Source organism: Anser cygnoides, chromosome 2 (assembly GCF_040182565.1).
Source record: "Anser cygnoides isolate HZ-2024a breed goose chromosome 2, Taihu_goose_T2T_genome, whole genome shotgun sequence".
Taxonomy (NCBI): Eukaryota; Metazoa; Chordata; class Aves; order Anseriformes; family Anatidae; genus Anser; species Anser cygnoides.
This window is the reverse complement of record NC_089874.1, coordinates 126,864,584-126,883,353: the sequence shown is the minus strand read 5'-3', so window position 1 is coordinate 126,883,353 and position 18,770 is coordinate 126,864,584. Positions and strand designations below refer to the sequence as shown.

Genomic DNA, 18,770 nt, shown 5'->3' with positions numbered 1-18,770 from the left:
GGGCACGGAAAGGCCAGTGCCAAGACTGACAGGTGTCCAGTGGGTGGCAAGGAGCTTCGCAGCTAAACATTCTGGTCCCTGCTGCCACAATCCTTGCTTCTTTAAGAAACAATGTGGCAATTGTATGCTTTTTATTTTTTTTATTTTTTTTTTCCTCCAATATTCTTGCAGAATAACTAAGCAAAACGGGTTTGGAACTGAATTTTTGGAATGTAAATCTCTTATATCCCATTGAAATAACTTTTCTAATTCTACGTTCTTGAATTCGATTTCTATTTAATGTAAAGCTTGACAATGAAAGTAGTACCATGTTACCCTCTAGAATGGAATGTTAAATTCAGAGGTATGCTGCTATGAAATCCCACTGAAAAGATTAGTTATGAGTGGTTTTTAATTGTAGGAGATCTCGGAATACTGTAAATGAGATAAAATGGACATTCAGGTAAAATACTAACTATGTACAAGCATTACCATGTTTTTGAGAAGGCCATAGAAGGATAGTAGTTACAGTTGAAGAAGCCCCTGAACTTTCTTCTACTAGCTTTCCACCTTTCGTGTATGTCAATGTGTCAGCTGTGAGGTGCATCACAAATTAGTCTCTTAATAGACCGCTTTTCTTTGTATGCCTGCTTCCATACCTCCTTTAACTTAATCTGGGATTGCACTTATGGATTTTTTTTTCCCTGGGAATTTGGTTAGTTTAGCATTGAGTGTGTGTAATTCTCCTGTTACTTTGTCAGCTCTTTCTTTAATGATGTTTTAAAAACAAACAAAAAAAATAAACCTCTTTCTCTGTATCCCAGCAAAAGTATCTTACGCTAACCTCTCCATAATAAAATGCCAAACCTTTTCAGCGTCTCTAACACAGTGCCCCTTTTCAATTTAAGGCTCACGGGCGTAAGCCAAGGCACTACTGAAAGGCTCTCTCTGTTAATGGCTTATCAATAGTGGGTGAGATGCTGGAATAAGTAGACTGTTTTTGATGAAAGATCTTTGGCTGCGTGGTTGCTGGCACCCACATGCTAACAATACTAATGGAGTACAGTAACTCTTTTACAAACATGTAAATGTCTATAAAATATCAGTCTTGCATGAAAATACCATTATTAAACTTTATTAGCAAGTCTTTAAAGCATTCGCTCTAAGAAATTTGCATCTGTTACAGGTCAGAGAAGGAGAACCTGGAAGCACGCAAGACAGGGTGGCTCAATAAAAGAGACAAAAGACAGGTGGCTCGGTAAAATCGAAGATGGGAAACTGGCAGTACTGCCTTGTAGTCTGGGAGGCAGCACGAGGTGTTGCAACGGCAGGTGCTGAACCGGCGTGGGGAAGGTTAGGGGTTTCAGCACCCGGTCTCATTAGAGCCATTCTGAGTTTAACCAGTTTGGCTGAAATTGGTCTGCTTAACCAGTTCAGTTGAAATTGGTCAGCTCAGCCTTAATGGGCGTAGGTTTAATTAGTTCTTGGGAAAACTCACGGAAGACTACGAGCGTTTTTGGGTACGGTGCATCAGCAAGTTCTGAAGTAAGCGGTTAGTGGGAAAGGCTCCAGAAGAGGGAAAGAATGGTGTAGCAGAAACTGTAACTGTATTTTTTTTCACAAGCTTAAAATGTTAAGTTTTTGAGGTGAAACAAATCGAATGCAGTTGACTAATGTGACTTTTTCTTATCCTTTCTCGTATCTTTCTTGTATTTCTGATAGTGTGTATTACTTCTTCAAGTGCCTTACTTTTTCTGTGGAATGTTTGGGCACGGCCAACGTGATCTTTCTTTGAATCTCTTTAATCTTTACACACTCTGTGGTGACTATTTAAGTTAATTATTATTTTCATTTGTAATGCCTTTATATTGAAAAAAATATTAAAAAATACTATATTGACTTGTGGATTTGACAGTTGATGGTATAACCAGTTTCAGTGTTTGCTCTGTGTAGTCGTTCGGGTATTTTAATGGAAATGATCACAGAATAGTGAAACAAAAGCTAGATTAGATTTATTCTGAAATAAAATATTCTGAAATAAAAGAACCTGAATATTTTGTTGCCAGCTCTGCTTAATTTATTAAACCTGAAACTCTCGGCTTTCCCCTTTAAACTTTATCTTTTTTGACAACGTAATACTTTTGTGTTTGTGTTTTTACTAACAAGGAATCTGAAACAGTGATGATTGTATTACTGCCCTTTTAATGTGTAATATATACTTGTGTGCATAGGGGAATGCTGATTTTTTTTTTCCACCATAAGAACGCTATTTTTTTAAACAGAACTTGAAAATGGTATCTAAAATATTTTTGAATAAATGTCTGCCTATAATAAATGAAAGCTGGGTAGTCTCAGTAGATGTCAATATTTTAATTTTGTGTAAACTACTCTATAAATACTCCCTGCAAAGTGAGTTGAGGCATGCGTGGGGTTGGGGGCGGGTTGTGAAGTGCCTCCTTGTGCAGTGCTGGAGTAGCAAATGCTGGGAAGAGGCAGAGGCAGGCAGGCAGATGTTTCTAAGGCTTAGAGGGAGGTGAGCCCTGGTAGTTATGGGAGATTGCCCATCACCTGGGAGTCAAATAGAAGAAATAGAAGCTATCATTTTTTAAAAAATTCCATCTGTTTGTTTCTGATTGCTTTTCATCTCTGAATGAGAAGGCAGGGAGGAAGTCAAAGAGCGGAGGGCAGCAGCTCCCGTACTCTGCCCCTTGGCTTTTAGCCCTTGCTCGTTTCTCTCCATTGCTCTGCTCTTTGTGCTCACGAGATAGATGAACGTGTCTGGAAATTCATACCTACAGCTGCTGTCTGTGGAGGCCCTGATTGCTTCCCAGCCCCACACACGCTTCTGGAACCGTGAAGCTGCGAGGTGAGCGAGTAACCTTCACGAGGGCAGCTATAGCCATACAAATCATTGGGGAAGCCAAGGGTAAGAAAAAAGCTCCAAACCAAAAAGTGTAGGCATTGAATTTAGATGGCAGACTCCTTGTGAGCTTTGTGTCTTCCGTGGATACTTTATGAAGGGTTACAGGGAGATGTAACTGCTGTGATTTACGTTTGTTCCTTATGTTCCGTTTCTGGTGTTGTGATAGGTTGACAGTTTTTTGATGTTGTCCTTCTGTGGGATTGCAACCTCAGCAATTTGGATTTAGGTTTCCAGTTAAAGATAAGACAGGCAGTGCTACAGTCTTCCGCTGTTCAGAGGATGTGCTTTAGCAATAGAACAGGGCAGTTTTATTACAAAGTCTCAAACACTGGTAGCTTTTCTTGTCACATATTACTGCTCATCTGTTTTCACTTCCATAGCCAGGTTACTTGCAATATGTGAAGCCTGTTGGATTTGAAATCGTTCTTCAGCTGCTCCCAATAAACCATTCAGTCTGTGTGAAGATGCATTCGATAGTACAGCACAGTAACTCACAGCAGCTAAAACCTGACATTCAGCACAGTCTGTCCTGAGTGAACGGGTGGCGAGCTGAGGCCCTGACAGCACTTTGCCTGGTAACAGCCATACTTTTTCCCTCACCAACTTTATAGACAAAGGTGTTCACCTTGGGCTCTGAAAAGAGTCTATTTTCTTGCTGTGGCACAGAGCTTTTGAGGGTGAGCAGATGCCAGCACACACACAGAGGTGTAGAGAGAGACAAACTGATGGAGACCAGACCTGGTTGAGCACATGTACGACCATGCTCAAGTGGTTCTCTGTCCAGGGTTTTTACCTAAATCCTGCAGACAGCTGAAAAAAAATATTTTTCACATTTTATTTAGGAAAAAATTAGTATGTGTGGACTGTCATCTTAATAACATTTTGACTTAACTCTTTTATTTCTTCCAAGAGGATACTGTGAAAGTGGAGTACAGCTTCTTGCCATCCTCTTTTCTCTGGGGAGAAGCAGAACTTTTAAGTTCCTCGCTTTTAAACAAAGCCTTTGCTTCCTTCACGCAGCTCTTGCTAAGCTTGTAGGAAAGAATTACAGCTTGAGGAAGCAGGAGAGCATCTTAACTGAACATTGAAATACCCTGTGATTCTTCACCTGGCTGGAGATTTGATTGATTGGGGATGCAACTTTGCAGTGGAAGTTTTGCGCATGAGGACTGAACAATATGAGTATGGATGTGGCTATGCTTGCTGACATGTCTGCAGTAAATGGAAAAAAAAATTAATGCTATGCTGCATTTTCTGCTATGGAAAAAAAAATTTATTTTTTGAGACTGTACCAGTGTTGAGTATTTCATATCCAATAGCACACCGTAAATAAAACTTTTGGAAGTGTGTATAAACATACAGTTAATTATACATTAACCTGTTTCTTTTTCTGATGGCTCTCCAACCTGTTCTACCTTTCCCCTGACCCTAACCATCCCTAATAAAAGTGAACAATTTGCTAAAGGGTTGATATTTGCAAAAGCTTATAAGCGACTTTATTTTTCTAGTCTACAGCGTGAAGGTAGAGGTCACTGAGGCTTCAGACACTGAAATGAATAGACATTCTGCTGAGAATCTTCTAAAGCATCTTCTGTTATGAATGTTATATTAAAAACACCCCTGTTCAAAACAAACAAACAACCCACCCCAAAACAAAACGTGAACAACAAAAACACACGCACAAAAAAAAAGTTGTTTTAGTGATAGAGATTGCTCATTCAAAAAGGCAAATCCTTCGTCTTAGTTTTGGAAGACAGATGCTGGAATTGTTTGGAAATTTAGTTTCAACATCCTTCCTTTCTTCACTTTTACTTGAGTGTGCTGGTTTTATTACTTTTCCTTTTTTTTTAAATGTGTGTAAATGCCTCTACAATGCAATTGTAAGTAAGCAGCCTCAGAAAATGGGAGCCAGAAAAAAAAGGAAATAGTGTTGTAGAATTTCAGTTCTTTTGCTAGATGTTTTTGCAAGACCACAGGTTGTATGGTACAAACAGTGTGACAGCTGAGCCAGTTTAGATGCTCTAAATTTATAATGGTGTGTTCTTTGTATTCATAGAAATTGAAATGTACTAGATCAGGTAAACCACCAGCAGATTAATTATAGTTTGTTATATGAGAGAGAGACTAAGAGTTTAGTCTAATTTGTGTTGCAAAAGAAGTGTTTTAGAAGTAATTTATTTTTAGGTGTTTAACTTAAGGAAACTAAACCCTTTCTCCTTCACCCCCCGACTGATACGCATGCATTTATGCCAAGTCGTCACACAAGGCTGTTTCTTTTAACCTGCATAACCGTGATTTTGAGAAAGTAACGTGAAAGGTTAAAAACAGCCATCAGAACAAAAAAAAAAAAGTAACGTTTTGTAGCTTGCTAGCTTACTTTGGCAAAGATTTATGTGCTTTGTTTATCAAAGTATTTAAGACATCATACCCTTTTTTGAAATAATATCTGAAGTGAACAGAGGATGATCCTGGTGATTTCTGTTGCTATGTTAGAGTAGCTGATGAATGAATATGGCAGTATAGAAATTTAAGGTTTTCAGATCCCTGTTATTTACTCAGCTTGGATTCTTTTTCTTCTTTCTTTATCACACTGAGGACTACTGAGATGGAAGATGTCTAAAACTTAAATGCTTTTAAAGGAAATTGCTTAGTTCTGCCTTCTGGACCAGTAGCTGTCCTTGGCTTTTTGGAAGCTGAAGTTCTGGAACCCTAAGCCTTGCTTTAAGATCAGCCAGCTTCTTGAGTGTAGTTGCAATGACTTCGGAGTTAATGGCTGTGTACATATGGTAATGAAGGTGAATTCTGCAAACTTTTTTTTAACTTATGTTTGCTCATTGCTCACTAGCTGATAAGAAGCTATATTAATGAACAGAACAGTCAGAATCATGTGCCTCAATTGAAATTATAAAGCTTAGGTAACATTTTAAATTAAGACAGAAGAGAAGTAGCATTTATAGAAGTCGGTCACTGTATAAGCATTTTGTAATTCTAGAAGGCTTATTCTCAAGATCCATAGCAATAATGGGATGTTTTCTACCTATTTTCCTTGAGTGCGGTGTTTAGTAGATGGTTTGGGCTGCAGCAAACAGCTACCCATGTAGTTACAAGAATACTTCTCATATATTATCATTTAATTATTCTTTGTTAGTGAAGCCTGCTAGAGAGAAAGAGAGATCAAATGACAGATAATAAGGCAGAGAGAAAAGTGAAGAAAAAATGGAAATGAGTTTAGAGCTTTGTCTTTCGCTATGTGCTGATGACTCGGTAAATGACATATTCCTCAGCTGTCTTCACATGCTGTTAATGTAAGTACAGTTAAGTTTCCTGACTGGCTCAGAACAAGTCATGGACCAGTCAGGGCTGTATCCTAGAAATCCAGGTGCCACAAGTCACTGTTCCATGTATGCTTAGGAAGATGCTATTTGAAGGACAAGGGAGACCCCACAGAGAGATCATTTCTGGGCCAGGTGGACAGGTGCATGCTTGTGAAATCAGGACATTCTGGAAAGTGGGAGAGATTAGCAACAGGCCTCAAAATTCTGCATTTAAAAAACGTCATGTGATGGAGATAGTGAAACCCTGCTGCATTTAAACAGGAGTCTTGTATGAGACCCGATAGTGTATGTGAGATATGGTGCAGTTGTATCAACTCTGGGTTTCTTGTAGGTGTTGTTGAATGTTATTTTTTATTCAGTGGGGAGCATTTGAAGAAGCATCTGTAGATAATAGTGGTTACTGAGGTTTGTAAGACAATGAGTCATTCTTCAGGATGGCTTACATTCATTTTTAAAATAAAGAAGAAAGATTGGAACAGATGGGTATGTAGAAATCTACGGTTAAAACTGGGATCATGCACATGATACTTTACTCCTAGGTATCTGCAAGGCTCTTTTTGCAAATCACAATGGCATATTAATGGAGAGCTACTTTGATAGAAGCTGGTCCCATATTATGGCAGTTTCAAAAGGAAACCAAAGTGACATCTGCTCTGATATTCTGAAACTAAACGGCAAATTCCTTACTGGAATCTTTGTAAAAAATATTCTACGACTGTGATTCAGCACTATTGCTAATGATTTTTTTTTAAATGGGATTATGCAGGAAGATATGTATACTCAGTAAATGCAAAAACTGTAGCCAAACATGCCTTTGCTTAGCTGCATCTACAGTGCCTTATATCATTAAGTTTAAATTCAAGTTACTGGGATGTTTGTTCCTTTGAAAACTGTAGGAGACACCAATTGTACTTGTTTACTTGAGCTGATGGTAAGAACGGAGGAGCTAGATGCAGGCTTGTATGAGATACTTGTTAAGTACTGGAAATCTTTATCAAGGATGTTATCTCTGCATGCATTGAGAAGATAAAGGCAGAAAATGAAAAGCAAAAGCCTCAGCAAAAAAAAATGTAATACATGATAACTGTTCTTTCTGGTGTGCTCCCTCATCTCAAGAAGAAGCTGAGGCTGCTGGTGTCAGCAGCCCAAGTGTCGCTGCTCGTACTCCCACAACTTCGGTAGCACAATAGTTACTATGTAGAGAGGATTTAGTAATGCCTTATTTTTTATGTAGTCTTGTACCTGAGGGTTTACCAGACCTGCCAATGACCTCAAACAATTTCTTTCATATCTAAGTGAAACATCATTTCTCTCTCCTCCATCTTAGAATTGTTACTGGGTGTACTCATAGCAGTACTTTCTCACAGAGAAGCTCCTCAGCCTCTTTGTTGATGTCTTACACATCTCGTACAAACCTGCACTTTTTGGACTTGCCCTGCCCCCAAGTTCGGAACCCTTTTTATGAAACGGCCTTTCAGTTCCCAAGGCACAGTTAAAACAAATAGTGCTGTAGTAGCATTTAACAGATAGGCAGGCAAATATTTTTCTTCCTGTGTTTCGGTATTAAACTTATGCATTCTAAGAAAAGATTCAAGTAAGTAGAGTTTAATTAATCAGACCACGTACTGTAGAAGACAAAAGAGCAAAGGGTGATTACTTTGTTTGTCTTCTAAGATAACGCGTTTCTGGTACCAGTGGAAGAAAGGCTCACTCCACGTGTCGGGAATAAAACCATCAATCCACTCCAAGAGCGTTTTCATGTGCTTTGAGACGGCTAAGCAGAAAATTGATTAGGGATTTAGAACAGTGGTGACAGAGAGAAGAATGTAAGGCTGTATTTCTCTTAATTTTAGTTGCAGGAGAATGGAGCTTTGAAGCAAATCACCTCATTGTCCCTTTTTACCATGCCCATTTGTTTGTGTTACAGCATGGTTTTGATCTGTACTAGCTAGGCTTCTTTAGGAAGAAGCTAACCATTCCTCTCCTCCTGTGCACCGAATGTACTCCGATCCATGATGGGGACATAGCGGTATGACAAATTATCAATCATTTTTGGCAGCTTTTAGCCTCCTGTGGTGGAGTCCGCTTCAGGAAATTTGACTGGATGTAGCCTTTCAATATAAGTATTTCCTCAGCTTCGTGTAGCTTCATAGAGCCACCAGCAGCTGCTGCATTCTGATCTGGACCAGTTGTGTCAAATCACTAATGCAGGTACAGCCTAATGCCACTTATTGATTTTATTTTATTTATTTAAAGTAACATCAGACTGGTGATTACTGGTTGTTGGGGTGTCTTAACCTCGATCAAGTGTTTGGAGATGGTAATGCTTTTAAATCTACATCCATGATGGTTTATAGTTTGGGTGGATGATAACAAACCTTTAGTATTTATTCACTGAGGTAACAAAGAGTGCATTTGGAGTGCTCGTGCCTGTGGTTTTGGTTTGACAGGTATTTGGAAGCAATGGGAGAGGAGGGAGCAGAAGATATGGATATGAGATGTAACGGTGCTGTAGTTGCCTTCAGCTTGTGCTGAGATCATGATCGTAGTCTAAAAGCTAGCACAAATATTTTATAATGTGATTCCTAATAGCAGAGCTCTATCTCTGTAGAGTCTTCCCCATCTTTCATTCAGTAAATGTCCACATGTCTCAACATTTCTTGTGAATAAGAGGAAAGTCTCTTCTCAGTGCTGAAGCTATTCCTTTGATAGCTCTCTGCTGACTTTGTAGTTTGGGCTCATACTTGAGTTTATGATGTGGTCTTTTTACAATAAAAATAATTCTAGGGAGATGCAGTACCTTCTTATTTTCTTTCCGGTTACTCAATTTCATCATTTTTAACTCCTTGGTGTCCTGCACTCTGTTCCATGAAATCCTTTGTTCCTGCCCTACCTGCTTTTTTTTTTTTCCCGACCCCCACTTGAGATTTCTTTGTATTTATTAAACATTTTTGTCGGCTTACTGTCAAAGCTGCTCCGAGGACATAAAACTGCTTGGCTGCGTGATCGGTGCTCTCAGAGGAAATCAGTGTACTCCAGCCCTGGGACGTGGCTGGGTGGGGGGCAAATTGGAGACAAGTCCAAGCGTTTGAGCAATAAATGGCAGAAATGTGTTAGTTCGGGCCTGAGTATGTGTAGAGGTAAAGGTACCACAAAGGATGACTTGGTATTTAATGGACGTAGGAAGAGATTAGAGAGAACCGAGATTGGTTTTAATGCCTGCGTGGATTCACTGCATTAACTGTCTTTCGTTAACATTATTTATAGTAGCTTGCCATAATAGCAACCTTGAGGTAAGTTTTGAAGTTCAGTTCATGGTAGTTCCCCAGGTGGTGGAGATAAAAAGGGGCTCGTGAATGTCAGCTACAGTGAAACCTGTTGGAAACAGGCTCGTCATAAAATGCAAGGGCGAGACAGTGTCCGGAATGAGCTCGGGTGCTTTCAGCTTCACCCCGTAGTCTAGCAAGCTTTGCAGCGCTGAAATACGTGCACAAACGTCGTCGTGTTTCTTCATCTCCTTTACTCAGTCGTATGGAGATGATGAGTGCTTGCCATTCGGAGCGTCCTGCGGCTGTCCTGCCATCCACTTCAGGCAGCGCCCCCCTTGTGGGGTGCCTTGTGGGGTCTGGTGGGGCACCGTGGTTCCTGCAGCTGCAGGCAGAGCCCAGCTCCCTCTTTTTGCCAGCCTCTTAATGCTCCGAGGGCTTCCAGCACTGGCGGGGATCGGGGAAGGGATTGCGCTGTAGGTCTTCTGGGTGATCCGATGGAAATCGCACCGATTTGGTCTTTCACTCTGATCCTTATCCAATGGAGTACATCTGAGGTAGGCCGTTTTATTGTTCCGCTTGGACTAGATGGTTTTACAGGTAGCCCGAGAGAAAACGAGTCACTAAGAACTCCATGAGGACTGATATTTTTTCCCCTTTTTTAACACTAGTCTGTTTTGGAAGTACATCATTCTTAAATTAAGATCACGTTTCTTAAGTGTTCATACGCCCTTCTATACCTCTCGGCTTCCTTGCTTGAAGTGGGAAGAGTTTTTAGCAGTGCCATGCCAGTTAGGGGACTGGGAAAAGCGACCTGAAATGGCTTCTGAAGGGCAGGGTTTTGTTGGCTGCCTTTACTAGCAGATCTTCAATCTTATAGCACTTGAAAGGCTTTGTGAAGATAAGCAAAAACACTTTTAAACATAGTGAGAATAATACAAATTCGAGTGTTTTGCTTCCTGGACAGGATATCCTTTTGTATTGTTGGTTTCAGGGCTATGGGAGTGGAAATACCAGTTTTGTTTGCTTAGGTGAAATACCAGCTACTTCTCTTACTTTGTAGCCTTTCAGCGGTTGATGCCTGCGTTTGAGAAAAATGCATGCAAATGTTAGATCGAGTTGGGAGTGCCTACTCCTGTGTTGTAAAGAACACAACTATCCACATAATGGGGATGATGGTAGTAAACCGGGGTGGAGCGGGTGCATGGAGAGGAGACCAGGCTCTTGTCAGCATAGCTCACTGCCTAGCTGGGGGTTTAATCCCAAAAGGAGGGAAGCATTGAAGCTTCAGGTTGTGAAGAGTTCCTGCATTTTTATATACTGTTTTATATTTTTATTAACACACAATATTAACATTTTTGTGCAAACTACAGGAGAGTCTCAACAAATGTGAATTTGAATTTGCTGTAAAAATTATCTTTGCCAGGTATCTGTGCCCAAAATCATCAGTCACTACCAGTAACACAGTTCTCAATTTACTAAAAGCACAAGTGGTCAGGATTAGTTGCTAGCAAATGCAATAATTTTGTCACATCAAGAAAAAGACCAGAATACACTAATAAATGTTCAGGTGTATCTGAAGGCAGATTGTGATTTGCAAAGTTTTACCAACTGGTATTCTAGTCAGTGCGTCACCTACACTATGTACTCTTGGTTTGTTGGTTTTTTGAAATTTGACACAGCCTGCTCAGGGATTTTGTCTGTGTTCAGTTTTCTCAAAGATTCTTTTAAGGGGAGAAAAACAGGAGTTCCAGGTAGCTGATGTAGCGTGGCTGCATTCTTAATACACGAATGGTCATTTCTTTTAAATGTGTGTGTGTATATATGTATGTATATATATATATATATATATAGTGATTGTCCAGTCGTACCACTTCGCTGTTGCTTTTGTGTCCTTCTGCCATCCTGATTTAGTTCCTACAGGCTTTCTGTCTCCACTTCAGTCAGTTACATGCGTTTTTTTTCTGACTATGCTTTCTTTTCTGATCAATTTTGAAGCTTTTGTTTTGTATCTTTTTGTTAAAACTTGAAGTTTTTAAGCTAACAAAACTTTGGGGAAGTTTTATGATGCCACATGCTATACTTCTAAGGTGGGTGAGAGAAAATCCATGAAAGGTAGGTGTTAGATGTGTGTATCACTGAAGTTGGTAACTACAGTTATTCAGACAATAGCTAAGTTTGCCAATGAGCATTTTCATCTCAGGGTGATGACTATATGAAAAGCTTTATATGGAAGAAAATATGAAAGTAGCCCCCTTCAGATATTTGCTATATACATACCTGAAGTTAATCTTACTGCTGTTAGCATCACCTTCCTGAAATTAAACCCATTTTCTTATCACTGGTTTGATAAACTTTCAGTAGGACTGTTTTGGACTTCAGTGCACGATTTGGAAAGTAGCAGTAGGACTGCCTTGCAGTGGCTTGCCTCTGTCTAACAGCGGTGTAAGTGCTTTAAAGGAGCAATTTCCAGCACCTTCCTGAGTAGAAGCTTGGCGGTATCTTGTGGGACACTGGAATTTTAATTACTGACATCATTGTAAGAATTATGTTAAATGACAGTCTCGCTTTTGAAATCCAGTAATAGTTGGAGAAATCCAGTCTAATTAATTTGTCATTCTAGGCACTTCTAGTTGAATAACAGTCTTAGAGTCTTAAATTGTTTCCAAGGGTGTATATTTGCGGCAGCATAAGCAGCAAATTGCAGTTGCTGTAACACAGTAACTTCTCCAAACTTGTCCTTAACGTCTCTCGCTGAAAACAGTCTCTCTGGTTGTTGGGCCAAGTAAGTAAAAAATATCTGTGGCTGTGCCGCTGTCCTCTAGCTTTCTTTTCCAGTTTCTGAATAAACAACTCAGTTGCAAAATGAAGGTTGCACACCTCATCACAAAGTGTAGATTGCTTTGTTTGGATGGGAAGTACTGAATGTTGAAAGCTGACATTGCTATCAGTTTCTTTCTGCTGTTACAGAATGAAACCAGCAGTTGCTTCACCTGACAGTCTGAACACTGACTAGCCAACATTGGCCCAAACGAAGTACCTAGGCCTAATTCTGGTGCTCTGCTCTGAACCGGATGAGGAAATCATTTTGATAAAACTGATCTATCAATGGAAACTTTTCCATCTGGCTAGAACAGAGCAGGTCCTCTGCTTCCAATTGTTACCTGCTTATGCTGTGCTACCTAGCATCAATGAAGTGGCTTCCCTTTGAAGAAGTAGTATTTACACGCTAGTTTTGCATGTCATTTCCACAGCGTGACCTTTAATAGTTTCCTATAGTCTTGTGAAAAGATTTTCAGAAAGAACTGACTTGCAACTATCTTTCAATTGATATTCCCTTCCCCCATTTTTCTGGAGTCCTTTTATCATTGTCATTCTTGCATTAGTGGTTCTTCCACTTGAGTTTGAACTTCTTCCATTCCCTTTCCATAAAGATTTGAGAAATGAAAGCTTTTCTTCCTGTGTTCTTCTTTGGAAGAAGAAGTGGCACCCTAATATGAAACTGGAGATTAAGATGAGGTTTTCAAAGTGGAAATCCAGTGTAAACATTCCTCCAACTTCTCAGTTGTCTTTTTGTCATCCATCTGTACTGCTGAAGCAGAAGAGCCCACCCAGTTCGGACTCGTACTCATGGCTGGAGAGGAGTGGTGAAGAACCTCTTCTAACCATCTGAGGAATTTCTCGACTCCAAGTGAGTCCAGCAGGTATGCCCAAAGGACCAAGTTGTCCTTGTGCTTGATAAAGGAGGGCTGCCTTAGCACATTAGGATTGTCTTCATCTTGAGTGCCGACGTACTCAGTACAAGAAGAGCACTGGGTTTGGGCAGTGCTGTCCGCCTGTTGGAGTGATGCTTGCTTGTTTGAGATGTGTGCAGAGCATCAAGGAGTGCAGTGTGCTCTACTGTCTGTAATAAACGTGATGCTTCAGGTGGACCCAAGAGATAGCAGAGCTCTAGAAATACAGTTTTACTCTAAATGTTTATTTATAAATTATTTATAAAATTGAGCAAGATCAGAACAAAGAAAAGGTAATTTGGGTAGAATAATTGGACATAAGTTTGGATTTGGCAGTTGTTTTTTCTATAAATGCAGTAGTTAGGAATTAGACTTTCTTGGTCAGAAGTGTGCGACTGCTCTTCAGACCCATCCAGCCCAGCTTGGAGTGCTGGCGTGGTATTTTGAAGTATCAGAAGTCAGGCTCTGTCCTTGAAGTCTTTAGCCATGGTTTCTGTAGGTTGATAGAGTGTATGCTAGTTATCTTGACTCTGCAAGTGAAGTAAATTTGTATTTTAAGTGCAGTCCTGATGTAGGATACAGATAATGGGCCTTCGATTAGTGATGAGGGGGGAGTCGTTTTTGGTGGTCACCAGGGGTAGAAGCGCAGTGATTAAATCGTTTGAGCTGTTACTTGCTTTACAGAAACTTTGGTTCTTCAGGATTTGTTTTTTCTTCTGCTTAACGGACTTGCTGCACACGATGGTTCTTGGTGGAAGCTGATGCTCCTTCTGTTTGCTGGATTTGGATGGGTTTAAAAGCGGAACCTAGACAGCGTACCTTAAGGAACCACAGTCAGGGTAGATTAAATGACTCTACTTCTTTGCTGTTGCAGGATGGTGCGTTTTTCTAGGGCAGTGTAGGGGGTAGTATAGTTTAACAAATACACCAAGAGTTTAGTTTAGAGTGGTGAGATGAGTGATGTACCCCAGTATGTTGGCTGATACAGTCTGCTGGCTCTACGGGGCGTGAGCAGGCACCAATGCAGTCCGTGGCTGGATGAGCACGGTGTTATTACTTAACCTACCTCTCACATGCTGCTAAAACCCCGTTACTGTTAGCTCCCTGCTTGGTCTCTGGCCGCACACCACAGCACTCCTGGCTCTCCGTGCCTCACCTGTTCTCCTGCTCTGATGTCTGACCACTTAGCACCCACCCTCTGCCTTCCTCTCGGTGGAACTTGCTGGTAACGATTTCATTTTATCTGTTATATTTAACATATTTCAGTGAGTGAAATATCTGTCGTACCTCTACCCTTTTAGCAACATTAGCTGAGACTGTCTAATTACATCTCTAAGTCTTACTAGTGAGGTTTACACAGTAAATTGCTTTTCTTTTCCTTAGGAAACCAAACTTTGAAAGGTAACTTTAAAAGGGGTTGATTGCTCAAAGATTCCTGTGAGATCTCTTACTGTCCTTGCAGAACCAAATCACTTGTTTGTATAAGCAAGTGGGTTATGTTTTTAAAAACACATTCATGTGTTTGATCTCATACATGGATGTGCTATTTTAGCCAGCCAGTATGATTTTAGATTGTTAGCTAGCAAATAATGTTTTAAAATTGGTACATCAAAGGGATTTCTATTTTGATCAATTTTTGTATTTTTTTTTCTTCTCAGAGACTAATATGGTTCTTCTAGCTGCACGTGTGCTGAGTTTTCTCCAGCATTAGATTACAGAACTGTACTGGACATGTTGGGTAATCCGTGATAGAGAGGTGCAAATTGCAAGTTAGCACTAAATTACCTCTCTGATTGTGCCTTGTCAATGAGACGAAATGTTCCAGGCTACTGCAAATACATTTGGCTGAGATGTGCTGAAATTCTAAGGCAGGTTACAGGAAGAAATTTGAACACGTTAGTGGGAAATCAGCATCGTTTTCTGGCTGATGAGTCGGATTGCTAACTTCCCCATCAGGACAGGCACGCCGCTGTGTGAAATGCTGTACAAACATATTTCAAAGGAAGGATTATTTGCATCGTTTATGGTCTTCCAAGGAAGTATGGAACAAAAGCTAAGACAGTATAAAAGCACTGTATAGGGAATTCTTTGTAGTCTTTACAACAGCTAATATAATCAGACCTGATTTGGAGTTAGGTCTTTGGTCATTTCTGTAATTAAACATTAAGCCTGCCTTTGGAAAAAGAAGACTTTTCTGACCTCAAGCATAAGGTTTTGTGGGTTTTGTTGTCGCTTCGTTTTTTTTTTTTCCCCTCCTCTTAACATGAAAAATACTAAAACTCCTATGTAACTTCTGGGTTTGGGGTCCTAACACATCAGCTGTACAAATCATACTGATGGAGGTTATTGATCTCTAGTCTTTCTTTGCATTCAGTTTGCACTGTTCATAGGTGCTTACAAGCAGCTTTGCCTTTTCCCCTTGCAAATAATTTTTCTCTTTTTTTCTTGCATAATTCTTAGTAGCCAAGATGTATTTTTCTGTGCTGTTTCCAGTCTTTTGAACTTGCACATTTTCAGGCCTGTGCCTATGGTATGTGTTGTTTTTCTTGCTATACAGAAGGGAAAATGGGATACTGCACTCGCTTCCAGGCTGACTTTTACCTGAACTTCTTGAAGGGATGTGATAAACCTTTTAGGCACACGCGACTTCTCTGTTCTCAATGTGTGTTGGACAAGAAAAAGTCAGGAGTTCTTACAAAAAAAAATAAATAATAAAAATCCATTTAGTTAAAGGTGTTGTGAACTGGCAAAATCGCCGTAACTGCAAGGTGATCCCCTGATCTTAGGGCTGAGAAAGCACTGGTGAAGGCCTTAGGGTAGCAAGTGGCAGAAGGTGGTGAAAATACACTAAGGGAAAGGCATGAGTGCTAGGTTGTGCCAAGCTTTAAAGACTCCACGATGCCGGTGTTGTGTAACTACAGGAACGTTTCCCCCAGTTTTTAGCTGTTGCAGGAGTAGTTCACCACATTTTCAGGAATTATAACTTCCTGAATTATAACTGTTATCGCATCAGCTCAATGTGTGTGGAGCTATAAAGACGGCTTTGTGTAGGTAAGAAATACATCCTGTTTGGGAGTCTGCGTCCTGCGCAGATAGCTTGATGACTCTTGTAGACCTTTCTTCAGCCTTTATGGGTTGCATCCTGCTTCACCGGTACCTTGATTTGTCTACGGAAAGTACTGGGTGGAAGGAAGGTGGCACATGCCAGCCATGTCCTGTCCTTGCAGAAAATGTGTTTAATTCTTCAGACTGCAGTAATAGTATCATTCAAGTTCTTTTACTTCTTTTAAAACCACTTTTAGCTTTAAAGAGGGAAATAACCCATGGGTAGATAAATAAGCTAGGAACCGCAACTATTGGTTTTAAGTATTACACTGTAGAAGTCTATAAGGAACAAGTTTTTGCGTCTCTTTAATCTTGTTCTGTGCCTTATTTATTGTAGGAAATGTTGGAGAAGCATCTGGAAAGAAATGTAGAGGGATATTTTTCTTCTGCACTCCGGTCCTGTTTTTCATAGTTTCTTCATGAATTCTTGACCTTCCTTTGTCCCCTCCAAAAACAAAAACAGAACATATATTTGAAGGATGCATGTTCAAATTTTGAAGATTAATTTTGAGGAGTAGATTGGAAATGGACAATCAGTATTTTGTTTCAATTAAAAAAAAAATCAGTTGTAACATGCGTGCAATACACCTTTTTTTTTTTTTGCAGAGACGTGGAGCAATTTCCTATGACAGCTCTGATCAGACTGCGTTGTACATTCGTATGCTAGGTAAGCACACCAATTTCTATATTGCAAAGCCCTTACAGTTATGATCACTTTATATATATATATATATATATATATATATATATGTATATGAGTATTGTACCCTTAAACTTTTCTTCTGGAAAATATTCTGGTTACCTTCTCTAGAAAATCATTTTTATGCTTATTTGTTTTTTTTTGGTGGTTTGGCATTTTTATTTTTGAATTAACCATTGTGTCAGATGCCTTACTCCTGTATTTAAAGAAAACTCAATTACGGTTCTTATAATTAATGTAACGCATTTGCATTTAGTAGAAGTTTAGTTTTCCAAATGACTCTCATTTATTTCTGTGATGGATCTTTATTTCTGTGATGGAATTTATCACCTCTGCGTGATATCCTTCTGATTAAAACTGTAGCTTAGAGAATATGTGTGCGTGAGGATTACCACACACTTCAAAAAATTTCAATGCTGAGGCTGTGAAATGTTCAAGGTGTTCTTAAAATAATGACACAGTTTTAAACAACACTTCTATTAGTTCTAGAAGATGACTTCAAGGGAAGGGATGTGTGACAGGACTAGCGGCTTAGTCAGCTTTCTGAAGAATGTTTCCAGGGTAGCAACTAGATAAAGGGTAAAGCCAAATCAAAGAGAAAGGGCAGTACTGGGAGCAGCAAGCACCAGGGGACACCCTCCATGATACTGAGTGCACAGAGGATGGACCTGAGGTCAGTGGTTGCGAGGAGAAAGATGCAAAGCTCTTGCAGATGGCATGATGGACTCTGTATGTGCTCCTAAGTCTGTTTCGCTGCAAAATTACGCTGCTTAATTTAAGCCAACTTCAGCTGTGATTTTGTGTTGAAATGGACTACAAACGCTTACATGCTGTCTTGCACAGCCTGACGAACATAAGCAGCTAGTGATTATAAATTCTTAACCTGATTCAACTAGATCAGCCAGAACATGTATTTTTACACCCTGAATCTTTTCAATTCAGTTGCAATTTGTACATATTCCAGTCCTCAGAAATTCGTGACTGCGTTCTCTATGAATTTAGTCACAAGCTGTATATGTATGTACACATGTGTACATATATATGAATTTCTAGTCATAGTCTACATGTGTAGGCAAATGCATGTGTATGTGTGCATAGATATAAATAGAACTTTGACTTAGCATCTTACATTTTTATTTTTAAGTTTTGTTCGTTTTTTTTCTTTTAAGCTTGTCAAGTTAATAGTATAGCACTGGCTGTCTAGTAAAGAATTTTTGATGAGAGAATGTGTATGGAGATTTGTTAAGAGAAGTAGGAGGACAGAAGATGCTGGTTTCTAAATGCTAATTGAAAAAGGTGCTAACTTTTTTTGGGGGGGGAAGAAGCAGGTTTATTTCATTTAAAAAAATTAAAATCACTTATTTTCAATCATCCTTGCAAGATGAACACTAGAATTTTTCGAAATCTGATTTTCTTCTGCTCTAGTCATAAGAATAAGACAGTAAATTCAGGCCTGAGGTAGTTTGTTTCCTTGGTTTTGTGATTCATAGTTTTAAACTAAATTTATTTTGCTATAATTAGAAAATACAAAATTTTCTGCTTATAAAATCTTACAAATTGAATACATTTAATCCCCTAACAGTGGAAATAGGCATTCATTTTGTTTAAAAATGCACTGATAGGCTTGAATTAAAGGTACTGTAAGCGTATGTCTGTTTTTTATTTTTTGATACTAATCTGCTAATGGTAGAAGTCCAGCTTGTAAAAAAAAAATTGTTCTCTCCAGAA

General features: G+C 39.5%; 1 protein-coding gene across 4 annotated transcripts in view; it reads left to right on the top strand.

The window, feature by feature from the left end:
- Window positions 1-18,770, top strand: part of PDE7A (phosphodiesterase 7A) — a 77,657-nt gene that overhangs the window by 24,140 nt on the left and 34,747 nt on the right. For all 4 annotated transcript variants that reach the window (XM_066993036.1, XM_066993035.1, XM_013185876.3 and 1 more), the window contains exon 2: window positions 16,949-17,009. In XM_066993036.1, the coding sequence (XP_066849137.1) occupies window positions 16,949-17,009 (61 nt within the window). The remainder of the gene's footprint in view (window positions 1-16,948; window positions 17,010-18,770) is intronic.